The sequence below is a fragment of the Callithrix jacchus genome, chromosome 18 (genome assembly GCF_049354715.1).
Source record: "Callithrix jacchus isolate 240 chromosome 18, calJac240_pri, whole genome shotgun sequence".
Taxonomy (NCBI): domain Eukaryota; kingdom Metazoa; phylum Chordata; class Mammalia; order Primates; family Cebidae; genus Callithrix; species Callithrix jacchus.
This window is the reverse complement of record NC_133519.1, coordinates 8,096,108-8,119,912: the sequence shown is the minus strand read 5'-3', so window position 1 is coordinate 8,119,912 and position 23,805 is coordinate 8,096,108. Positions and strand designations below refer to the sequence as shown.

At 45.2% G+C, this 23,805-nt stretch overlaps 2 protein-coding genes across 19 annotated transcripts in view; one reads left to right on the top strand and one right to left on the bottom strand.

Moving 5' to 3' along the window:
* PDZK1 (PDZ domain containing 1) overlaps positions 1-19,412 on the top strand; it is a 37,113-nt gene extending 17,701 nt beyond the window's left edge. For all 12 annotated transcript variants that reach the window (XM_054247755.2, XM_035280094.3, XM_035280095.3 and 9 more), the window contains 8 exons: positions 1,219-1,430; positions 2,758-3,007; positions 7,070-7,206; positions 9,125-9,320; positions 11,933-12,129; positions 16,450-16,674; positions 17,317-17,607; positions 18,802-19,412. In XM_054247755.2, the coding sequence (XP_054103730.1) occupies positions 1,221-1,430; positions 2,758-3,007; positions 7,070-7,206; positions 9,125-9,320; positions 11,933-12,129; positions 16,450-16,674; positions 17,317-17,607; positions 18,802-18,855 (1,560 nt within the window). In that variant the 5' untranslated portion in view covers positions 1,219-1,220 and the 3' untranslated portion in view covers positions 18,856-19,412. The remainder of the gene's footprint in view (positions 1-1,218; positions 1,431-2,757; positions 3,008-7,069; positions 7,207-9,124; positions 9,321-11,932; positions 12,130-16,449; positions 16,675-17,316; positions 17,608-18,801) is intronic.
* A 368-nt stretch (positions 19,413-19,780) lies between these two features.
* GPR89A (G protein-coupled receptor 89A) overlaps positions 19,781-23,805 on the bottom strand; it is a 64,219-nt gene continuing 60,194 nt past the window's right edge. For all 7 annotated transcript variants that reach the window (XM_078355451.1, XM_002759822.7, XM_035280101.3 and 4 more), the window contains 3 exons: positions 21,687-21,776; positions 20,551-20,616; positions 19,781-20,409 (listed from right to left, as the gene is read on the bottom strand). In XM_078355451.1, coding sequence (XP_078211577.1) covers positions 20,203-20,409; positions 20,551-20,616; positions 21,687-21,776 — 363 coding nt within the window. In that variant the 3' untranslated portion in view covers positions 19,781-20,202. The remainder of the gene's footprint in view (positions 20,410-20,550; positions 20,617-21,686; positions 21,777-23,805) is intronic.

Genomic DNA, 23,805 nt, shown 5'->3' with positions numbered 1-23,805 from the left:
GTCCAATTTGTAGTGTATGTCTCTGTGGGCATGAAGCCTGGATCACCATGGCATGGCTTCCAGGGTGCAGGGAGCACTCCGTGGCCTGTTTTCCACCCTCTCCCATATCCTGTATGGTCATCCGTTCTTGTCCCCGCAAGAGGGAAGGGACAGGTGATTTATTCTGATTTGTAAGTAGGGACCTGTGATGAGGGGAACTTCAGGGCTGGCCTGCAGGTGGTTTAAAGAGCAGACTCCAGCTCTCTGTTGTGGCCAGCTGCCCTCTGTGTCAGCCTCCTGCTGTCCTGGCCCCCGTTCTTATTCTCCTATAACAGAAAAAGCTTTCAGCCAGCAGGTGTCGGGGGCACCGGCAGGAATCTTTCCCTTAATAATGCCGGGGCCCCCCACTGCTGGTTTCACACTTGTCCTGTCTTCCTGCAAAGCGGCGGCAGGAGGGGCAGGACAGTGGAGATGGAAGCTAGTTCGGGCCAGGCATGGTGGCTCCCATCTGTAGTTCCAGCATTTTGGGAGCCTGAGGCATGAGGATCACATGAGCCCAGGAGTTTGAGACCAGCCTGGGCGACGAAGTGAGACACTGTCTCAAAAAAAAAAAAATTAATATGCAGGGCATAGTGGTATGTGCCTGTAGCCCCAGCTATTCAGGAGGCTGAGGTGGGAGGATCGCCTAAGCCCAGGAGTTAGAGGCTGCAGTGAACGCGATTGTGCCACGGCACTCCAGCCTGGGTGACAAAGCGTCCAGGAGGGAGAGCCCCGACCTAGCCACAGGAATCCCTTCTCTATCCGGCATCTCTGCTCTGCTCTGGCTAGAGACTTCAGGGGCCTTAATAGTCACCTTTCCTAGTGCATCTCCAACATGCTGGACCAGCTCTAAGGCCTGGTTTCTCTGCTTTTATTTTTTGAGATGGCATCTCTGTCACCCAGACTGGAGTGCAATGGGATGATCTCGGCTCACTGCAACCTCCGCCTCCTGGGTTCAAGTGATTCTCCTGTCTCAGCCTCCCGAGTAGCTGGGACTACAGGCACCCACCACTACACTTGGCTAATTTTGTATTTTTAGTAGAGACGGGGTTTCACCTCGTTGACCAGGATGGTCTTGATCTCTTGACCTCGTGATCCACCTGCCTTGGCCTCCCAAAGTGCTGGGATTATAGGCATGTGCCACCGCGCCTGGCCTTAGATTTTCTTTTCTATGGATTTATTAATTTTTTTTCGTCACAGAGATGACCTCCACCTTCAACCCCCGAGAATGTAAACTGTCCAAGAAAGAAGGGCAAAACTACGGCTTCTTCCTGCGAATTGAGAAGGACACCAAGGGCCACCTGGTCCGGGTGGTTGAGAAGGACAGCCCGGCAGAGAAGGCTGGCCTCCAGGACGGGGACAGAGTTCTCAGTGTCAACGGTGTCTTCGTGGATGACGAAGAACATACACAGGTGAATGAGACACTCGAGCTCCTCTCTCAGGGCCTCTTTGAAGCCCACATCTCTGCTGATTATAATTTTGGGGGTTGGTAGAGTTTGGTTCTTTCCTGGCTGCCACTGGCAAGGCGGGACACCTTTCTTTTTTTAAATTGCATTTTAGGATTTGGGGTACTTGTGAAGAACATGCAAGACTGTTGCATAGGTACACCCGTGGCAGTGTGATTTGCTGTCTTCCTCCCCTTTACCTATATCTGGCATTTCTCCCCATGCTGTCTCTCCCCAGCTCCCCACCCCCCGCTGTCCCTCCCCTATTTCCCCCTGACAGAGCCCAGCGTGTGACGCTCCTCTCCCTGTGTCCATGTGTTCTCATTGAGGACCCCTTTCTCGCTGTACCTTATGTTGGCTTTCAGGTCCTCTGTGAGGAACCAAGAACTGTAAACATTATTCTTGGATTTGAATAGCGTCAGGTCTACCATGAATTGCATGGTTGCTATATACCAAAAATGGTGCCAGGCAATTTCATATTCATTATCTTAAGTCCCCATCGTGACCCCGTGTGGCAGATGTTACAGTCTCACAGACTATAAAGCTAAGTACAGGTAACTTAGCTTGCTGACGTGTTCATGCCATGAATATATGGGAGGGTCTGACCTTACCCTGTCCTGTCTGCCCCCGAAAGTGTGCTCTTTTCCTTACACTGCGCTGTCCCCATGAACTTGGGAGGAACGGTCACAATCTCGGGCAACACTCCTCTCTAGAAAGAACCATTCCGGCTGGGTGTGGTGGCTCAAGCCTGTAATCCCAGAACTTTGGGAGGCTGAGGTGGGTGGATCACGAGGTCAAGAGATCGAGACCATCCTGGTCAACATGGTGAAACCCCGTCTCTACTAAAAATACAAAAAATTAGCTGGGCATGGTGGTGCGTGCCTGTAATCCCAGCTACTCAGGAGGCTGAGGCAGGAGAATTGCCTGAACCCAGGAGTCGGAGGTTGCGGTGAGTCGAGATCGCGCCATTGCACTCCAGCCTGGGTAACAAGAGCGAAACTCCATCTCAAAAAAAAAAAAAAAAGAAAGAAAGAACCAGTCCTTGCAAGAACCTAAGAACCTGCTGGGCTGGGGTTGGGCCACACTCTAGATTCCAGTGCCAGGAGCTCAGCCTAATCTGCCCCGGGCTCTCGGGAGGGCAGCAATGGAGGCGGCTGTGGAACCACCTGCTTCTACTTGGGTGTCGGGGGCCAAGTAGCAGGGTCTTGAAGGCCAGACGCTGAGTCAGATGGTCAGCATTTCCCTCTGGCAGTTGATAGAGGGTTTTTAAAGTTTTCTTCTTCTTCCCTCCTAGGTTGTGGATCTGGTCAGGAAGAGTGGGAATTCAGTGACTTTGCTAGTTTTAGACGGCGATTCCTATGAGAAAGCAGTGAACACATTGGTAGACTTGAAAGAGTTGGGTCGAAGTCGGAATGAGCCAAGTTTGAGTGATAGCACACTCTCTCCTGTCATCAATGGAGGCGTGCAGTCTCGGACCCAGCCCCGGCTCTGCTACCTCATGAAAGAGGGCGGCAGCTATGGCTTCTCTCTGAAAACTGTCCAAGGTGAGTTTGCGGGGTGGGGGGTGGGGGGTGCCGGCACAGACAGGCTTCCAGAAAAAAGATGCTATTGCTGAATGACATTTCTTTGGCTGACTTTTCAGTTGCTTTAGATAGCTCCCAGCAGCTTTCCTCCCTCCCTCCCGCCCTGCCTGCCCACCCTCTTCCTCTCTCTCTCCTTGTAAGTTGTACAGTGGGGGAGAGACATTAGACAGCCATGGGGATGGGGGACATGAGGCACTCATGCCCCTAAATGTCAGGGACCTGACCTTGAAGACTGAGGATGCTTTGAGGTCAGGGGGTCAGAGGGTTGCTTGTTATTCCTTTCTGGCTCTCTTATGGTGAAAATGGAGGGGAGAATACGGAATGAGAGGCAAGAAAAATGAGATTCTTCTTTATTTTTATATTTTGGCCACCACTTGTCACCCACCAAGATTCTTCTTAATAACTACTTTTCGGCCGGGCGCAGTGGCTCAAGCCTGTAATCCCAGCACTTTGGGAGGCCCAGGCGGGTGGATCATGAGGTTGAGAGATCGAGATCATCCTGGTCAACATGGTGAAACCCCATCTCTACTAAAAATACAAAAAATTAGCTGGGCATGGTGGCGCATGCCTGTAATCCCAGCTACTCAGGAGGCTGAGGCAGGAGAATTGCCTGAACCCTGGAGGCGGAGGTTGCGGTGAGCCGAGATCGCGCCATTGCACTCCAGCCTGGGTAACAAGAGCGAAACTCCGTCTCAAAAAAAAAAAACAACACACTACTTTTGAGTAAGATTGGCGCCTTTTTCTACCTGAGTGCCCAGATATTCATTCATTTTTTCAACAAATTCTTGAGCACCTACTGTGTGCGGGCACTGTTACCTTTGCCGAGAGTTCTGCAAAAATCTCCACCCTCCTGTAACATTTTGATAGTATCCTCGGCTGTGGCTCAGCCCCACCTGTTCTGAGGTGCATCTTTGAGCTCTGGCTGAGGGGTACATAGTGATTTGAGAAATCCTGACCATCAGGAAGCACTTGAAGTTCTGTTTCTAGAATTTCAGAGGTGCAGACTAACCTGTGTTCAGTTGACCGTTGGGGACGCTGGCTGGAACCAGAGGAGCTGTGTTAGCTGGCCCAAGTTCTCTCCGGGGCTGGAGAATCACTGGTGGAGGTCATGGTTTGGCAAGTGGTACGGCAGCAGGCCCATGGCAAATTCAAAACAGTTTGTAAGGCTTATTTAACCTGTACCAAGAGATGTAAACTCACGATAAGGGGTATCTCTCAGCTTTGTCGGTTATGAAACGCGGTGGTGTGGGTACTCGAAGGAAGCTTGACATGTCTTAGAAGCCTATTATCAGAAAAGTGGTTAAAAAAAAAAAGGGAAAAGCGTAATTCAGATTCTACTCGTGGCTTATGTGCTAATGCACATGGTGAATGGTTTCGGTTGGCTTTATGAGGAAAGTGTTTTCTTCCTGACAGATACATAACAAGGTAGCATGAGAAGTGTTGAGGGTTTCAGGAAGCAGAGTTTAAGGTACTGTTACCCCTTACAAGTGATTTAGGTAGTCATCACCAAGCGATCCCTTGCCTAGGTTGAAATTCAGGAGTGCCCCCTTATCCTGTAGTTTCAGTTACCTTACCTGCGGACAACTGTGATCTGGAAACAGTAAATGGAAAATTCCATAAATAACAGATTTTGCATTGTGAGCCATTATGGATAGCGTGATGAAACCTCGCGCTGTCCGGCTCCGTCCTGGCCGTGAATTGTCCGTCTGTCCAGCATCTCCATGCGCCATGTGCTTACCTGCCTGTTAGTCACTTACCACTCATTTATCAGGTCAGCTGTCGCGGTATTAGAGTACAGTGTTCAAATAACCCTCATTTTACCTCATAATGACCCAGCACACAAAGAAAAATATCACATGTTCTTATATGTGGGAGCTAAGAAAAGCAAAAGTGGATCTCATGGAGACAGAGAGTAGAATGAGAGATACCAGAGGCTGGGAGGGGTGTGGGGAGGGTGGGGCTGAAGAAAGGAAGGTTAATGGGTATAAACACACAGAGAGAAGGAAGAAACTCTAACATTAGACAGCACCGCGGGGTGGCTATAGTTAACAACGTATTGTACATTTCAAAATAGCCGTAAGAAGATTCAAAATATTCTCAACGCAAAGAAATGATTAATGTTTAAGGATGGATGTCCTAAATTGTATACCCTGATTTGTTCATTATATGCTTTTCGTATCAAAATATGACACACACCCTGTAAATATGTACAAATGTGATGTATCAATAAAAAGTAATAGCCCAAAATGCAACGGTAGTGATGCTGGCAGTTCAGATACGTTGGAGAAGCTGTAAAGGGACGGGCGCGGTGGCTCACACCTGTAATTTTAGCACTTTGAGAGGCCAAGGCAGGCAGATCATCTGAGGTCAGGAGTTCGAGACCAGCCTGACCAACACAGCAAAACCCCATCTCTACTAAAGATACAAAAATTAGCCAGGCATGGTGGCAGACGCCTGTAGTCCCAGTTTAGGACTACACGCTTAGGACGCTGAGGCAGAATTGCTTGAACCCAGGAGGCAGAGGTTACAGTGAGCCAAGATTGTGCCTCTGCACTCTAGCCTGGGTGACAGAGTGAGACTCTATCTTAAGAGAAAAAAAGGAAAAAAAAAAAAAAAAAAGGCTGGGTATGGTGGCTCACACCTGTAATCCCAGCACTTTGGGAGGCTAAGGAAGGCAGATCATGAGGTCAAGAGATCGAGACCATCCTGGCCAACATGGTGAAACCCCGTCTCTACTCAAAACACAAAAATTAGCTGGGAACGATGATGCGTGCCTGTAGTCCCATCAGCACTTTGGGAGGCCGAGGCAGGAGAATTGCTTGAACCCGGGAGGTGGAGGTTCCAGTGAGCTGAGATTGCACCACTGCACTCCAGCCTCATGACACAGCGAGACTCTGTCTCCAAGAAAAAAAAAGCTGGCAAGTGCTTCTATTAAGTGAAAAGTTCTCGGGGAAGAAAAAAATTAAAAATATTGTATGCTGAGGTTGCTAGGGTTACCTCAGTGAATCTTACTGTGCCTAATTTAGACATTAAACTATGATAGGCATGTAAGCACAGGCTAAAACACGTAGGGTTGGGTGTACTGTCTAAAGTTTCAGGCTCCACTGGGGGTCTTGGAATGTATCTTCCGTGGTTAAAGGGGAATTGCTCTATTAATGTCTTTGAAGAAGCAACAGCATTTCTCTAAGTAGCACCAGAATCGAACCACCTAAATATGTTCATGTTCTTCTCTCCCTCCTGTGCCTGTCCTTGTTCACCTGTATGGGTGAGATGACCTCACTGGCATGTGATAGACGCTTTCCGATTCTACAAACGTGAAGAAAGGGCGTATGACACAGTAACCCCCGGTTCAAGAGGCCAGGGCCGCCTAAGATTCCATCTTTGCATTTAGCTGACCTCAGAAATTCTATTCAACAATTCTACTCTAACCCACTGAGTGAAGGCTGTGTCAAGTTCTGTGTTAGGAGCTGTCGCTGTGATTTTAGATCAGAAGCCAAAGGCTGTTTGAGTTAGCTCTAAAACTGGAAGTTCTATTTTTACATTACTGGGAGAAAAGTCTTTACCATCGGACTTCTGGTTTTTCTGTGCAATGGAGTGTTCTGTGAAAGGGTGGTGTGTGCCCTTACAGTCCTCCGATGCCGAAGGAGCTGAGAAGCCAAAGGACAAGGCGGGCAAATCCAGTTTGTCGGTATATTGGAATATAGTCGGAGAACTTACAAACTTTCTTGGACAGCCGGAAACCACAGTCTCTGCAGTGTTACTCTCCAGACACAGGGCTGCTCTGTCACAGGGAAAAGGTGTATGAAGGCAGCCCTCTGCGATTGGCAAGAATGCTCTACATCATGGCCTGTAATTTGTGTGATAACATCAAGGCTGACATGTTCTCACACTCGGGACGGTAAATGAAGTAGAGTCAGGAGGCATTCACAGGACTGGGGCCCATCAGAAGTCACCATGGCAGATTAGCATCCAGCAGGGAGTCACTTTCGCCTCCCCATGGAGTTTACCTCTACTCTCTTCCAGGTAAAAAGGGGGTATACATGACTGACATTACACCTCAGGGTGTGGCTATGAAGGCTGGAGTTCTGTCTGATGATCACTTGATTGAAGTGAATGGAGAGAACGTAGAGGATGCCAGCCACGAGGAAGTGGTTGAAAAGGTATGCCCCAAAGGGTACTTTCTTACCCTGTCTTCCACTGTTCTCATTGGAGGTGACAGGAAGATGGTGGTAGGGTCAGCATGAGTTTATGATGGAAAAAGTACCCAGTTGATTTCATGTTAAAGGTGAACAGACCACACTACAGGTATAAGCAGTGTTGATATAGAGGTTTGGAATAAAGCCTCCCCTGATTTCACATGAGGTCTATAAAACTACTACCTTTACCTTTTGGATCTGGTTTGTATCTGATTGGGAGCCCCCTCTCAACTGTTGGATTGAGACAGGGTCTCATTCGGTCACCCAGGTGGGAGTGTCATGGGACAGCCTTGGCTCACTGTAGTCTCAGCCTCCGGGGCTCAGGTGATTCTTCCACCTCAGCTTCCTGAGTAGCTGGGACTACAGGTGTGCACCACCACGCCTGGCTAATTTTTATATTTTTTGTAGAGACAGGGTCTTACTATGTTGGCCAGGCTGGTATTGAACAACTAGGCTCAAGTGATCTGCACGCCTTGGCCTTGCAAAGTACTGGGATTACGGGCATGTGCCACCACCCTCTGAATTTATAATAAATTCACTGTTGAGGGCCGGGCCTGGTGGCTCACACCTGTAATCCCAGCACTCTGGGAGGCTGAGGTGGGCAGATCACCTGGGGTCAGGAGTTCGAGGCCAGCCTGACCAACATGGAGAAACCCCATCTCCACTAAGAATACAAATAATTAGCCGGGCGTGGTGGCAAATGTCTGTAATTCCAGCGACTCGGGAGGCTGAGGCAGGAGAATCGCTTGAACCTGGGAGGCAGAGGTTGCGGTGAGCCAAAATTGTGCAGCTGCACTCCCGCCTGGGCAAAAAGAGTGAAACTCTGTCTCAGTCAATAAAATTACTGTTGAGTCGATAATACTGAAATTTTTTTTTTTTTGAGCTGGAGTTTCACTCTTGTTGTCCAGGCTGGAGTGCAGTGGCATGATCTCCACTCACACAACCTCCGCCTCCCAGGTTCAAGCCATTCTCCTGCCTTAGCCCCCCAGGTAGCTGGGATTACAGACATTCGCCACCATGTCTGGCTAATTTTGTATTTTTAGTAGAGACGGGGTTTCTCCATGTTGGTCAGGCTGGTCTCGAACTCCCGACCTCAGGTGATCTGCCCACCTTGACTTCCCACAGTGCTAGGATTGCAGGCGTGCACCACTGCACCCAGCAATACTGAAACATTTCATAGGAAGTAGAGGATAACAGATTCTCCTTTGAGGTCACATGGAACCTTAAACATTGACTAACTTCTCTTTGTAGAATGATTTTTTGAAGTGGAGCTTTACTTTCTTTTTCTCCAAACTCCTATTGTTGCCTTTACCTACACACCTTTATGGGTTTTCTGAATTCCAGCTCCTTCTTGGGCTTAGTACCTATGTGGGTGGGTCATAAGTAAGGGAAAAACAACTATGGCTGTGGAGGTAGATACCTATCAGTCAGCTGGTAGGACGTAGTATTGCAGCTAAACGCAGGCCTTCTATCCCCATCTTGTGTGGAACCTAGAGACCGTGTGCCTTTATATAGAAAGTTTTTTTTTTTTTGAGACGGAGTTTCACTCTTGTTACCCAGGCTGGAGTGCAATGGCACGATCTGGGCTCACCGCAGCCTCCGCCTCCTGGGTTCAGGCAATTCTCCTGCCTCAGCCTCCTGAGTAGCTGGGATTACAGGCACGCGCCACCATGCCCAGCTAATTTTTTGTATTTTTAGTAAAGACGGGGTTTCACCATGTTGACCAGGATGGTCTCGATCTGTTGACCTCGTGACCCACCCTCCTGGGCCTCCCAAAGTGCTGGGATTACAGGCTTGAGCCACCGCGCCCAGCTGGAAACTTTTTTATTCCTTACATTGTTCTTGGGGGTTGATGTGGTTCCTCGTCTGTGTGTTGTTGCAGGTGAAGAAGTCAGGAAGCCGTGTCATGTTCCTGCTGGTGGACAAAGAAACTGACAAGCATCACCGTGAGCAGAAGATACAATTCAAAAGAGAAACAGCCAGTTTGAAACTGTTACCCCGCCAGCCCCGAATTGTGGAGATGAGGAAAGGAAGGGATGGCTACGGTTTCTATCTGAGGGCAGGCCCAGAACAGAAAGGTGAGGCACAGGAGCAGGAAACTTCACAGTGTAACCAACAAGCTCCTCATCCAGTTTGACTCCAGAGTTCTGTTAGGCTCTCAGCTCCCAACCTGATGCATGAGGGGCACAGCAAGAAACAAGGAGGCACAGCTGGGTCAGATTCTAAGTCACATGAGGGTCTGATATTGGGCATCCTAAAGTTTCCATAGCTGAATGATGAGGCAGAATTTGTATCCTGGTAAGATGGCTCTGGGGGTGGGGGAAAGTCCAAATTGGTAGCATTTGCTTTTTGTGATGTAAATATTCCCCTATGTCCAATTTCAACTTACTAACACGATGTCACTGAACACACAGAAGTACTGCTAAGAATCGGCTTTTGTGAGCCGGTGTGAGCCAGCTACAGTTCGCTGCTGGAGCTGAGGCCCAGGTGTGCATGAGAGCCAGGAGTCCTCCTTCCTTGCAGCTCAATAGGAAGAGCACTAGGTTCTTTCAGGGAAGGTAAATTCATAAAAGAACATGAGTTCAGGCCGTATAAACTGTTAGTCACTCATACGTTGCTATTTTCACTCTGTTTACATTAATTCATCAAATATTAATTTGATTGATTTTGTTAAAAACATCCTCAGTGCCTTGGAGAAAGAGTATCACATGAATCAGGCAGGAATTCTTTAGTCAAGGAGCCTACCACACTTGGCAGATAAGAGACTTCTGTGCATAATGAAGGGAGATAGAGGTAAATACCTTCACACAGGGGCAGATCAAGCACTGTGATAATTCAAGGTTAGAGTAAGCTTTTCTCAGTAAAAAGGTACCTACCAGAAGCCCTCCTGGTAGGGGTGGCACTTGAGTTCAGGCCTTATAACCTGAATAGATTTGGGAAAGCAGACAGAGCTGGGGCAAGGAAGATCATTCCAGGAAGGTAGGAGTCATGTGAACACAGCCAGGAGATGGGCACAGTTTGATTGGCATATGATGTGTAGTGTAAGAATTCATGGCTGGGGGCGGTGGCTCATGCCTGTAATCCTAGCACTTTGGGAGGTCGAGGTGGGTGGATCCTGGCCATCATGGTGAAACCCCATCTTAAAAAAAAAAAAAAAAGAATTCATTGGAAGGGCAGGTTGGAGAGAGGTGATGAGGGGACCTGGATGGAAGATTGACCAGTTTGGACTTGGCTCATTAGACTATGGGGAGTTGTCTTTTGAGCAGTAAAGGGAGAAGAAAAAAAGCCTGTAACATCTTGGGGGCTTTGCACCTCTCAATTACTCCTGACAGTTATGCAAGAATTGCTGAAATGGAGGACTTGGAGAAGATACAGTAATTATGTAAGGCAAAATAGTTGTTTAGTTCCAAAATCCGTGCTCATTGCACCAGGAAGTGACTTGGTCAGGAATGTGTATTGAGATGGATCTGAAGGCAGATCTGCATCTAAGAGGAGGACTGGGGAAGGGAGAGCAGTAGGAAGGTGCGTCATAGTTTAGGTAGAATTCCAGGCAGGAATTAGTACAAACTGCATTCAGGGTAGATGAAGTGGGATGTGTAAGCCATGATGGTAGCATCAGAGGACTTAGCCATCATCTAGATACGGGGACTGGATGCTGGGGAAGAATCAGTTGCTAAGTGTTGGTGACTAGGAGGATGTCACTACACTAACAGGTAACCAGGAGGAGGGGCCTTGGGAAGGAGAAAGGGCAGAGCTGATTTTTGGTTTGAATACATTACAGTTGAGAAATATGTGAGATATTTTGTTGGAGATACCCAGCAGCTAGCTGGAAAAGTGAAACAGGAGCTTGTTAAAAAAAAAACCAAAAAACAACAAACAGGCTCGGTGGCTCATGCATTTAATCTCAGCACTTTGGGAGGCCGAGGTGGGTGGATCATGAGGTCAAGAGATGGAGACCATCCTGGTCAACAAAGTGAAACCCCATCTACTAAAAATACAAAAATTAGCTGGGCATGGTGGCGCGTGCCTGTAATCCCAGCTACTAGGGAGGCCGAGTCAGGAGAATTGCTTGAACCCAGAAGGTGGAGGTTGCGGTGAGCCGATCGCACCATTGCACTCCAGCCTGGGTAACAAGAGCAAAACTCAGTGAAAAGAAAAAGAAAAAAAAACGTGAGGGCTCTGGCGGCATCCAGTAAAGATAGTTGAAGTCAGAAGGCCAAAGGCACATCCTTGAGGAGTGTACGTACAAATACGTCCTCAACCGAACACGTCCAATTGCTACTAAAATGCCAGCATGGCTTGCTTAAGGTCCACAGTTTTGGGTTTTGTTCTTTATTCTTCCGCGTCTTTTACGACAGCTTTTACATAAGACACGTGGCTACAAGTTGCCCACGACTTCCTGGGAACCTGCAGACCTTTAGTACCTATTTGGGTCAAACCGAATGTCAGGCACTTTTAGTAACATGAGTATTTCATTAAGACTCCTTCATTGTTAATGGCCGGGTTACTTCCTGGAGCGAGTTCTGAGCAGGAAACAAACAGATAATGTGCCGATAAGCTTTCTGGGAGGGGAGTTGTACTCAGCATGCCTTTTCTATCTATTTCATCAGGACTTTGGGCTCCAGCAGAAAATGTTTATTTTTCTAGGGGACTTACTGATCATTTTACTTTTGGGGGTGCGGGAGGGCAGGTCAAATCATCAAGGACATAGACTCTGGAAGTCCAGCAGAAGAGGCCGGCTTGAAGAACAATGACCTGGTAGTTGCTGTCAACGGCGAGTCTGTGGAAACCCTGGATCATGACAGTGTGGTGGAAATGATTAGAAAGGGTGGAGATCAGACTTCACTGCTGGTGGTAGACAAAGAGACAGACAGCATGTACAGGCTGGTAAGTAATATGAATAATAGCCATCGATTCGCGCAGTAAGGCCGGGCCCATTCACTCCTGTCCTCAAACTTTGCACTGTTAGGACTTTGCTCCTTTAACTGGAAGACGCCTAACAATCGTCATTAAGGCTGAACTGACCTCCAGCTGGTCGTGACGAGAATGCCAGATGACTGAGGAGTTTTAAGTGCTTGGTTCTTAAGATTTTGAAACCATTTGCGGACTTACTCGGTGATCTGAGAAAATCTATGGAGAACGTTAAGTCTGGAAATAAAATTGTTCCCAAAATAGGGAACAATTAGATTTTAAGCTTTAGGTCAGTTAAGTTCTATCAATGGCGTGTAAAAGCCTAGAAAGGATTATTAAACAGCTCGTAAACTCTTAGCAAATAAGAGAAACACAGACTAAGACCAAGCTGAATGAAACTCACTCTATTTTCTCTTAGCTCTTATAACACCTACTACTGCGTGTTTTAAGTTTTTTTGAACACTTTTAATACAAGAATTGAGGTTCAGTCTAGTTTAACAGGTATCTGGGGGCCTTCTAAGTACCATCTGTCTTGCTAGGTGTTTATCGTAAAGATGAACAAGATAAATGTTCTCTGTAAAATGCAATAATAGCAGATTCCAAAATAAATGATACAGAGGGAGGAATACGATGGGTGGTGATATATTAGGCCCTCCTCATAGATTAGGAAACTGAAGCTTAGAGAGATTAAGTACTTTGCTATTTGAACCCAAATTCTTGGATCTGTAATTCGTTATACCATATTCCTCCCTCAGCACATTTTCATGAGATATTTCAAGGGAATCTTGTAAGCAGGATTAAACAATGAATTGGTTTAATGGCCTTTTTAGTTACTTGAACTGTCATACCCAGAAAATACTTGATATCAACCTGAATAGAAGTCTTTAATGGCATGCTACTTGTTCCTAACCAGCTAATTTTTTTTTTTTTAAGATGGGGGTTTCACCATGTTGGTCAGGCTGGTCTTGAACTCCCTACTTCAGGTGATCCACCCGCCGTGGCCTCCAAAGTGTTTCGATTACAGGTGTGAGCCACCATGCCCAGCCTCCTAACCAGCTAATTAAAGTTGAAAGGAGATATGGAAAATATATTAACATACTTGGCCGCCTGTAATCCAAGCACTTTGGAGGCCAAGGCAGGAGGATCACCTGAGGTCCGGAGTTCAAGACCAGCCTGACCAATGTGGTAAAACCCTGTCTTTTTTTTAAAAAAAAAAGAACCAACTGCAGCTGCCATGAATGATGAGTCATTTCGAATTTGGCAGAAAAAGTCAAGCAGGAATTGGAGGCGGCTGCTGAAGTTGTTTGTTGTAAAGGGGATTCTAACCCCCTCCTGATCTTATAGAATGATTTAACTGTAATTTTTCTGTTTTGGTTAATATAGAACTTTGATCTAAAACGAGGCTTGCCCTCATCCTCTCCAAAGTAAGCCCTGTAGGTTGGGGTGAAGGGTGGATCTTTGAGATATATTAGTGAATAAAACAAAGCCCTCTAGCAGTCCCGGGCACAAACCAGACACCCAAATATCTGAAGCATGAATAAAATCTTGGCCAGGCACAGTGGCTCATGCCTGTAATCCCAGCACTTTGGGAGGCCGAAGCCTGGCCAACATAGTGAAACCCCGTCTCTACTAAAAAAATACAAAAATTAGCTGGGCATGGTGGCACACGCCTGTAGTCCCAGCTACTCAGGAGGCTGAGGCAGGAGAATTGCTTGAACCCGGGAGGCGGAGGTTGCGGTGAGCCTGGTTCCTGGTGACAAAGCAGGACTCTGTCTCAAAATAAATAAATAAATAAAATCTCATTATGTGTGTTTTTTTTTTTTTTGAGTCTCCCTCTGTTGCCCAGGCTGGAGTGCAGTGGTGTGTTCTTGGTTCTCCTCTGCCTCCTGGGTTCAAGTGATTCTCCTGCCTCAGCCTCTTGAGTAGCTGGGACTATAGGCACCTGCTACTATACATGGCTAATTTTTTTTTTCTAAATAAAGATGGGGTTTCACCATGTTGGTCAGGTTGGCCTTGAACTCCAGACCTCAGGTGATCCGCCTGCCTTGGCCTCCATAGTGCTTGGATTACAGGCGTGAGCCACCACACCTGGCCTCATTTTTGTATTTTTAGTAGAGATGAGGTTTCACCATGTTGACCACGCTGGTCTCGAACTCCTGACCTCAAGTGATCTGCCCACCCTGGCCTCCCAAAGTATTGGGATTTCAAGCATGAGCTACCAAGCCCGGCCACAATTTCATTGTTTTAATGTTACTGCACTTTGCCTCAAGATGAGCTGTGACTGTCAGGTACAGTTGATTTGCTTGTTCAGGTAGTGTTATCAGAGGTATTTGTGCACATAATGAGTCACCTGATAATTTTCCATATTTTAAAGAGAAAGACTCCATTGTGGAACTGTTGCAAGTGTATCACTGAGGTCTGAAGTTAGTTGAACTGGGTAAGTAGGAGGTTCTACGCTGGTGGTATTCTCGCATAGAAAGGAAGGAGGTGTGGTCTTGTGGTGAGACATGATAACCAGAGGACTCAAAATCTAATTTTAGCCAGGCTGCTAAACAGTGCGATTTGCAGTAGAGCCCACACTGTGCTCACCTTCCACTGCTCAATTTCCTGTTCATCGCCAACAAATGTTCCGGACAGTTGCGGGCAGCTATTTAGCTGCTGACCCAGGACCATACCATACCCAGGTCCACCCTTCTAATTGTCTCAACGAAAACAGCCAGTTAGGCTCTTAATTCTTCTATTAAAAAAAAAATCAGTGTTTCCTGTTCTATGCCTCTTTGGTATTCAAGACCATGACATCTTCACATGGATGGTCTGGGAGTTGGTATGAATTAGAAGTGCTGAAAGATGTGAGAGTTAGGTGTAAGTGACAGTAATGGTTACAATACATGGTGAAGGAGTACAGAAGATCCCAGGACTGGAAGGGGACGGTGCTGGGAAGCAGCAAGGCTTGGAATTAACTTTTGTTACAATACGTGACCATCTAATAGCTGTCACCCTCTCACCAGTTACTATGGTGTATGTGGGTTGGTCTCTTCTGGTAGCTTTGAGTCTTCAGATAGTGATAAAAAGTGTTACATTAGCATTCTCCAGAGAGACAGATCTAATAGGATATATAGATACAGGGATGAGAGGAGGCTGATTAGGGGAATTGGCTTGTGTGACTGTGGAGGCTGAGAAGCCCCACGACAGGCTGTTCTCCAGCTTGAGACCCTGGGATGCCAGTCCAAATCTGACGGAGCCACACTACCGGCATCAACCCTGACTGGCAGTTATACTTGTCTCCTTCTGTGCATTTGGCCTGAGAACCTACCTGGGGGGCTGCCAGTGTAAATCCCGGAGTTCAAAGGCCTGAGAACCTGGAATTCTGATGTCCAAGCACAGGAGAGGAAGAGTGTATCAAGCTCCAGCAGACGACAGACACAGTTGCCTTTTCTGAGTTCATCTGGACTTGCATGCCAGTCCCCTCTGGAACCACCCTCAGACACACACCCAAATAATGCCTTGCTGGGTTTCTAGGTATTCCTTAATCCAGTCAAGCTGGTACCTAACGTTAACCATCACAAGTGTCTTGCGTTTTACTTTTTCTTTTTGATACGGAGTTTCACTCGTTACCCAGGCTGGAGTGCAATGGCGCAATCTCGGCTCACCGCAACCTCCGCCTCCTGGGTTCAGGCAATTCTCCTGCCTCAGCCTCCTGAGTAGCTGGGATTACAGGCACGCGCCACCATGCCCAGCTAATTTTTTGTATTTTTAGTAGAGACGGGGTTTCACCATGTTGACCAAGATGATCTTGATCTCTTGAGCTTGTGACCAACCCGCCTCGGCCTCCCAAAGTGCTGGGATTATAGGTGTGAGCCACTGCGCCTGGTCGTGTTTTACTTTTCCTAATGTGTCTAAGGAGCTCTGAAGACCATCTTTCTGAAAGGCAGGAAGAATGTACTCTGCATGAGGTACTGGGCTAGTCAGTCACGTGTCATTTCCCAGCAGGGGATTATGTATAGATTGCTGAGTGAATTGACAGCAATTTTTTAGACATCTTTTTAGATCCTTGTACAGCATCCCATACTGGTTTTATGTTCATGTACATGTGTGTGCATGTATACACATTACTCCACTACAAAGTACAATCTTATACCTTTCCTGGTTGGGGCAGTAGAGAAATTTTACAGCCTACAATCAGACACATCTGGAAGAAGAGTGTATGATACGGATACCTTAAAAATTAGCACATTTAACAAAGTATAACTATTTGGTTACAAATAAGTTAATGTTCTTCCCTTTATTTTTCAAAAGGCTCATTTTTCTCCATTTCTCTACTATAAAAGTCAAGAACTGCCCAATGGCTCTGTCAAGGAGGCTCCAGCTCCTACTTTCGCTTCTCTGAAAGTCTCAAGTCCGTCAGATACTACAGAGGAAGTAGATCATAAGCCCAAACTCTGCAGGCTGGCTAAAGGTGAAAATGGCTATGGCTTTCACTTAAATTCGATTCGGGGTCTGCCAGGCTCATTCATCAAAGAGGTATGGTAATCTGGTTCCAGCGGCTCAACAAACACAGCCACAGTTAGGATAGTCTCAGCTTCTCCCACCCATTGATGGTTTAGTAGAGAGACTACGTTGAAGGCACACATCGAGGGTCTCACGTGGGTTCAGATCAATGTTGTCATGGTCCCATACCTTCAGGTTAGCAACCAGTATGTTGTCAGCTCACATTTTTTTGCTTCTCAACCGTCTGTTCCCAACAGTGTGAGCTGACTGAACTCTAGTTGACAGTCACCATCAGCCCTGTCAGTCAGTCATACTTGTTTGCTTCTGTGCATCTGGCATAACACCCCTTACCCTGTCGGGACTGATAGTGAGAAGACTCCCTATAGCTCTGAAGTTGGGAGTGAAGAAGGGGGATCTGTTCATCCCGCTTCACCCCAGAACACATATAATATGACACGGAACCACGATTTATAATACTGCTAATCATGCGAGTATGGAAGTTACAGCTTTCAGAAATAGAAAAGCATCAGCTCTCTCAACTTCTGTACCTCAAGGAGAAATAATAACATGGTTAAGAATAAATTCTTGAGCTCCTCATCTCTCCCCTGAAGGAGAGCTGGTCTGATGTGCCCTTCTCTGTATTTGAAATAGGTAACGCAGGCCTTCTGTTCACAGGTGCAGAAGGGTGGCCCTGCTGACTTGGCTGGGCTGCAGGATGAGGATATCATCATCGAAGTGAATGGGGTGAATGTGCTGGAGGAAGCCTATGAGAAGGTGGTGGACAGAATCCAGAGCAGTGGGAAGAATGTCACACTTTTAGTCTGCGGAAAGCAAGCCTATGACTATTTCCAAGCTAAGGAAATCCCTATTGTTTCCTCCCTGGCGGATCCGCTTGACAGCCCTCCAGATTCTAAAGAAGGAACAGTGGTGGAGTCGGAGCCTGACTCACACATGGCGAAAGAACGAGTGAGTGTTGGTCTGTTTCTTTCGTGATCTAATTCACTAGGGTGTGGGTACAGTCCCTAATGAGTGTGTTTATTGTCTGTTTGCTACAGCTTTCTTTAAAAACTAGAAAATGACAATGTAAAGATAACTAACAAATCAAGTTATTGTAGAGGACAGGAGGCAGTATAAGGACAACAGATTTCTTTCACAGCATGCAGTTGACAGCAGTTGTCTAGAGCTGATAACAGGTAAAAAGTTTATCAGTATTGTAATGGGAACCCCCCAGAAAAGCCTGAATCAGATGATCTCGGTATGAATTCTGGTTCTGTCATCGGTCAGCTGTGGGAAAACAGATTTATTTCTTCCGTTCCTCAGTTTTCCCACCCATAAAACAGGGATAATTGTTATCAGGATCATGTTAACTAAGATTATTCTTAACTATATTAATAAAGTGCTTTGAATAGTTCCTGGCTCACAGTGAGTACGTAAATGGTGATAGTCAGACAATATTGTTTAAAATAATTGACAGGTAGTCCATTTTTTTTTACTAGGAAAGATTAGGCATTCTATATATATTTGGATTAAATTTCTTGATAAGTGTCAGTTTTATATTTTTGCCCAATTTTTCATAGATGAATTCGAGGTCCAAAAGTAAACGGACTGATCCAAGTTCATAAAGGAAATTTATAGCAAAGCCAAGACTCTAAAAAAGTTTAACTCAATATTGTTCTTCTTTCCATTAATTTAATTCTAATTGGTGGAATACTAACTTGAATAAACCCAGTTTAATGAACACACAACGCCCACTGATTGTATTCTAGAATGCTTATATAAAGACTATTCTAGTTGTCTTTTAAAAAGTCTGCACTTTCTCTTTAGGATAGTACTATAATTGACTTCCTAGTCTTTTTTTATTTTTTGAGACGGTTTCACCATGTTGGTCAGACTGGTCTTGAACTCCTGATCTCAGGTAATCCACCCGCCTTAGTCTCCCAAGGTGCTGGGATTATAGGCGTGAGCCACCGCGCCAGGACTACTATCCTAGTCTTACAAGAAAAAATATAAACAGACATTAAGGAATTTGTTCACGTGTCAAACAACATGTTGAAAACCGTCAAGTGTAGATTCAGGTCACCTGACTCAGGTCACACGGCCCTAGGCTAGATCACCCCTTCCGTTACTCTACCAACTGTGAACTATTTTTCTTTTACACAGGCCCACAGTACAGCCTCACATTCTTCTTCCAATTCTGAAGATACAGAGATGTGATGAAAACAAATAGCCTCGGCTGTTTATCTGAGAGTTGTTTGTGGGTACTGAACAGGAATCCTTTCTCGAGGAATGAGTTGCCACCTGTTTACTGTCTCTTTAAAGAAAACCTTCACTGGAAACCATTCGTCATGTGTGACTGTCTTCTGTTATTATTTGTCTTTCTGGTGGCTATAGCTGTCGGGTAATTTATGGTTAACTTAGGAAGAGGTAAGGCAGGAGCTAGACTCTTCATGTGATCTCTTCCAAGCTTCAACGTAACTGCATTTCTCTGTATGATGGCTCTTACTCCTACGGGCTCCTTGAGCACCAAAGATGATTCCTAACTCTGTATGGGCGACAGCTGCTTATCAAAGCGTCTTGGCAGATAAGCCTGTTAAAAGCCTGCTTTTGTAACAACGTTGTGGTTGCCTAATACCATTAACAACTGCCTTTTGAGTGCGCTTGATGGTGTTTGTTTTGGATTCACTTTTTATGCTTTAACCTTCATTTGCCTCTAGAAACCCAAAATACAATAGAGATAAGACCTTAGTAATAAAATTCAGAATTTTCTTAAATTGCACGTCTGAGTGTTCTAAAAATTTTCCATCATTTTTCTTTCACAAATGACTTATTCCCCCAGTCAAGTTATTCATGGTTTCACCCCGCAGCATGAGGGGCAGATAGGAAAAAACAGAAAGAAAACATCACCACCGAATTGAATGTAGGATATAATACCTAGTTAACAGGAAATCAAGAAAAAATGACATACCTGAAGCCTCCCTTTTGGTAGAATCTATTTCAGGGACACACCGTCCCCTTCCCGGAAAAGAACAGAAACCTCTTAGTTATTTTAATGTGGCAGGATCAGATGAGGAGGGATGGGATGCTAACTTAGGTTACATAATACCAAGCTATGCTTGATAAAATGAACTTAAGGCCAAAGTGTTACAATCTGATTTTAATGACAGTCAATCTCAAGCGAAAGCTGTAACCTTCTCCATGTGAACCTTAAAACGGAAATCCTGTGTGTTTGGCCAGCTACCGCAGACATCTCTTGCCCCAGAGTTCCAGTGTATTTCTCCCCTTGAGTCTCTTGGCTCCTCTCCGCTTCTGCACCAGCCTCAAGTCCACACAGGACACTCTGCTGAGTATTGTCTTGAGTTACTTCTCTCCCTCATGTTCTGGCTGATGCTACTCGTGATCATAGTATCACCCGGTGGGGAAGGAGTATGTGAGCGGTAAAAATGCTACCACAGCGTTGTGTGTGTTTGTAAAATGTCAGGCCCTGGTTCCCTCCGTTTTCTGCCCCTCTTTTATCTAAATTTTGAGACCACTGGCCTCTAACAGTCTGCAGTAGGCCTAAGTTCAAGGTGCCATATGCTTCTCTGGTGCCTGTTTGTGAGCCAGATAGAGGAACAGTATGCTAGAGAGCGCGCTGACCAGGAAGATCACGTCAAACCAACGGTGGTAGAAGTTGAACTGCAGCTCGCCAAGGACTTCAGTGATTATGGTGCGGTACTCTAGAGGCATACTCATTCGAATCAGCAGCACAGAGGAGACAAAGTACATGCCCTGTAAGTCACATGAATTAATCCAGAAGTGACTAAATGTAGTGAGGAGGAGGACGAAAGAAATTAGTACAATTCTTAAAAGTATCAAGCACATTTCCGATGTTTTACAGTTGTAAACATAAAGCGAACTCATTAAACTTACCATGATCTGTGCTAACAGCAGGACAATGACATTGGAGGACTTACTGCTAGAGATGGCATAAAAGAACTGTCAAGAAAGAGGGAGATAAATGTGTGCCACACTGTTAGATTCCTGTGTCATCAACAATAAGAAATATGGTTAGCATTTGATCAAAAGTGGCTCTTCCATGCCACAAGCCTGTATAGAACAATATGATTAAGGCTATAAACAAGAGATTTAATTTAGACTGCTGAAAAAGGTATCATTTTCCCTGGAGGCAATTTAATTACATAACATGAAAGGATTCCTATTGCTGTCAAACTTCAGAAGCTATGTGATACATATGACTTAACATCCCTATAAAACATTAAGTCGGATCACTCCAGCCCACTCCAAGCATTTGTAATTGTTACTAGGCTCCTGCGCTCTTTCTAAAACTATGCTAAGTGACTACAGATCCCTTCCTGTCCCAACCCCTTCTCTTCCATTTAAACAGCTCCTGGATTCTAAGTCCCTACCTTTCCTATCAGAGAGGGCTCAGTTTCCACCTCCATGAAGTCTTCCTACCCTGATTAGAAAACAGCTGAATTCATTAGGTTCTTCCTCAGTGCCATTTATAGGGTCTTAGAAACAGATTTTAAGTGAAATGATGTATAACAAAACCACATTTTTCTCATCAACATTATAACGAAATGCTGAATGGAACTTTTTTGATGACTTGGTGTATATAGTTCTGCTTAAAGCCGCTGTTTTCCAGAACCTACTGACGACACTGAGGACTCACCATACTCTGCTCCCCTATTCCGTATCTTCTCTGTAAGTGATTCTCACACTTACCCTTCTAGTCTCAAATAGCCGAATACCTGCCTACCATGTGCTAGGTTCATGGCATCATCAGTGAACGAAATAGACCCATATCTTACTCTATTACCTTTGGTAAATGTACCTATCTATAATTGGTATATGATGTAAATATATCGTCAATTTATATAGTAGTTTAACTTTTAAAAAATTCTGTTGTATGTCTTTTAAATACTTGGGACTGTTGTTTAAAGTCTCAGGAGGCAGAATTCTTAATTAGGTAAAATTATCTCATGGTACCATATTTAATTAAACCAATGATAAGCAGTACCTTTTAACACTGTGGTGAAACATACCTTGGTAAGAGTGATCAGCAATCCTCTGATGGATGTGACAATGATTATTCCAACGAGAATGAAGGAAATGTGTTGGGACCAAAACTTCACCTGCCACCGTAACAGGAAGGAAACATAACTGCTCAGTCTCTGTTCAGAGAGATGTAAAGGCTGAACTAGATTCTGATCATTCACATGACCGTGAGAGGGAACTTCATTAGACCCTACCTGATGCTTTCTTTTCTTCAGGGAGAGAGGAAAGCAAGTAAGTGGTAAAAGCACCTACAGAAAGACTGCAGTGGGTATCTTAATTAGCAGACTTACTGAAACCTTAACATTTTTTATTTTTTGTAGAGCCAGTCTTTCTATATGGTCCAGGCTGGTCTCAAACTTCTGGGCTCATGCAGTACTCCCAGATTAGCCTCCCAAAGGGTTGGTATTACAGGCACGAGTCACTATGGCTGGCAGCAAGTACAGAGAAGTGGTAAGAATGATACATGAGAAAAACATGGAAGTGATGGTACAGTGTTACTGTGATGAACGAAAAGCAGGAATGAAAAGGAAACTAAATAATAGCTCGATTATTTTCAGTCTCTATGAATAACAGTTCCCTAACCACCAAGACTTCAAGGAATGTTTCTCTTTTTAACAAGAGTATGTAGACATTCTCAGTTAAATTCTAGGAAATAGCTAAATTCTGCACCTCATTGGAACCACATGATCCTTCTTCTCCTCCTGCTTCACAGTGAGGAGTTTTGGGACCCTGTGTTTGATTCAGTTCCAAAAAGTATCTGAAAGGGAGCTGCTATTACGAACATCTGAAAGATCTGTTATTCAAAATAAAAAAATATGGAGTAAACAGATGAATTACAGATTGTACATATCCATGGCCATTAAATATCCTCAAAAAGTACAGAAAAGGAAAAGCATTGCTAAAAATTCAGCCCAGTAAAACACTTAAATGAAGAAAACATAAATGCAACAAGAGCAAAGCATACTTTTTCTTGGTTTTTGAGATGGGGGTCTCACTCTATCGACTGGACTGGAGTGCAGTGGCACTATATCAGCTCACTGCAACTTCTGCCTCCCCCAGACCGAGTGATCCTCCTGCTTCAGCCCCCTGCGTAGCTGGGACTACAGGTGCATGCTACCATGTCTAGCTAATCTTTATGTATTTTATGTAGAGATGGGGTTTCACTGTTGCCCAGGCTGGTCTGGAACTCCTGGACTCAAGTGATCTGTCTCAGCCTCTCAAAGTGCTGGGACTACAGTCATGACCCACAGGACCTTGCCTGTAAAGCATACTTAATATAATTTGTATACTACTCAAAGAAAAGATACTATGTTCCTTTACACTCAAAGAAGATACACTATTGATTTAGCATCAAGAAGCATGTCCGTTGAGATGTTTCTCAAGGATTGGGCTCAGTTTGCTCTGGTTCACTTTAATTTTATCCAAGTCCCTTTGAGGTCAGGGGCATGTCTGACTGGGGGAGCGTGCAGACTGGTTTAGGCTGACAGCACAGCTAAATGGTCTACACCGGAACTAAGAGTGTGACGTTGGTCTTACTGTTAATGTCCTATTCAGTCAGAGTCACTGGCTCTGATTCATGAATAAAGACACTGAACTTCGATTAGGACGAGGGTGTATTTATGACAGTGGTATTATGAAACAGGTAAAAAGACAATAAAAAACAACTTTGTGCATAGGTGACAGTTGCCATCTTTAGCCCAAGGTCCACATTAACTGATAAAGATCATTTCTTACAGCAAAGAACACTAATTAGTGGCTAATTTTCCCTTGGGGCATCAAAGGTGAGTTGTGTGTTTGAAGAGCTCATCAAGAATCAGAAAGAGAAGTACCTGAACACTTTGGTGGGGAGAAAATGGTAAACTGGCAGCTGGGTACACAAGTAAAGGAGCAACTACAGAAATAATCAGCATCCATGACAATATTAAGTATCAGTCATGACTGCTGGCTTTATGCTAAGAGAATCTTGGCCTTTTACAAATTTTCCATGTGAATACATCAAAACATAAAAATTTTCTAGCAGGGTGTGGGGGGACTGGGTTGGGATAACATTAGGAGAAATACCTAATTAGGTGACGGGGGATGGATGCAGCAAACCACCATGGCATA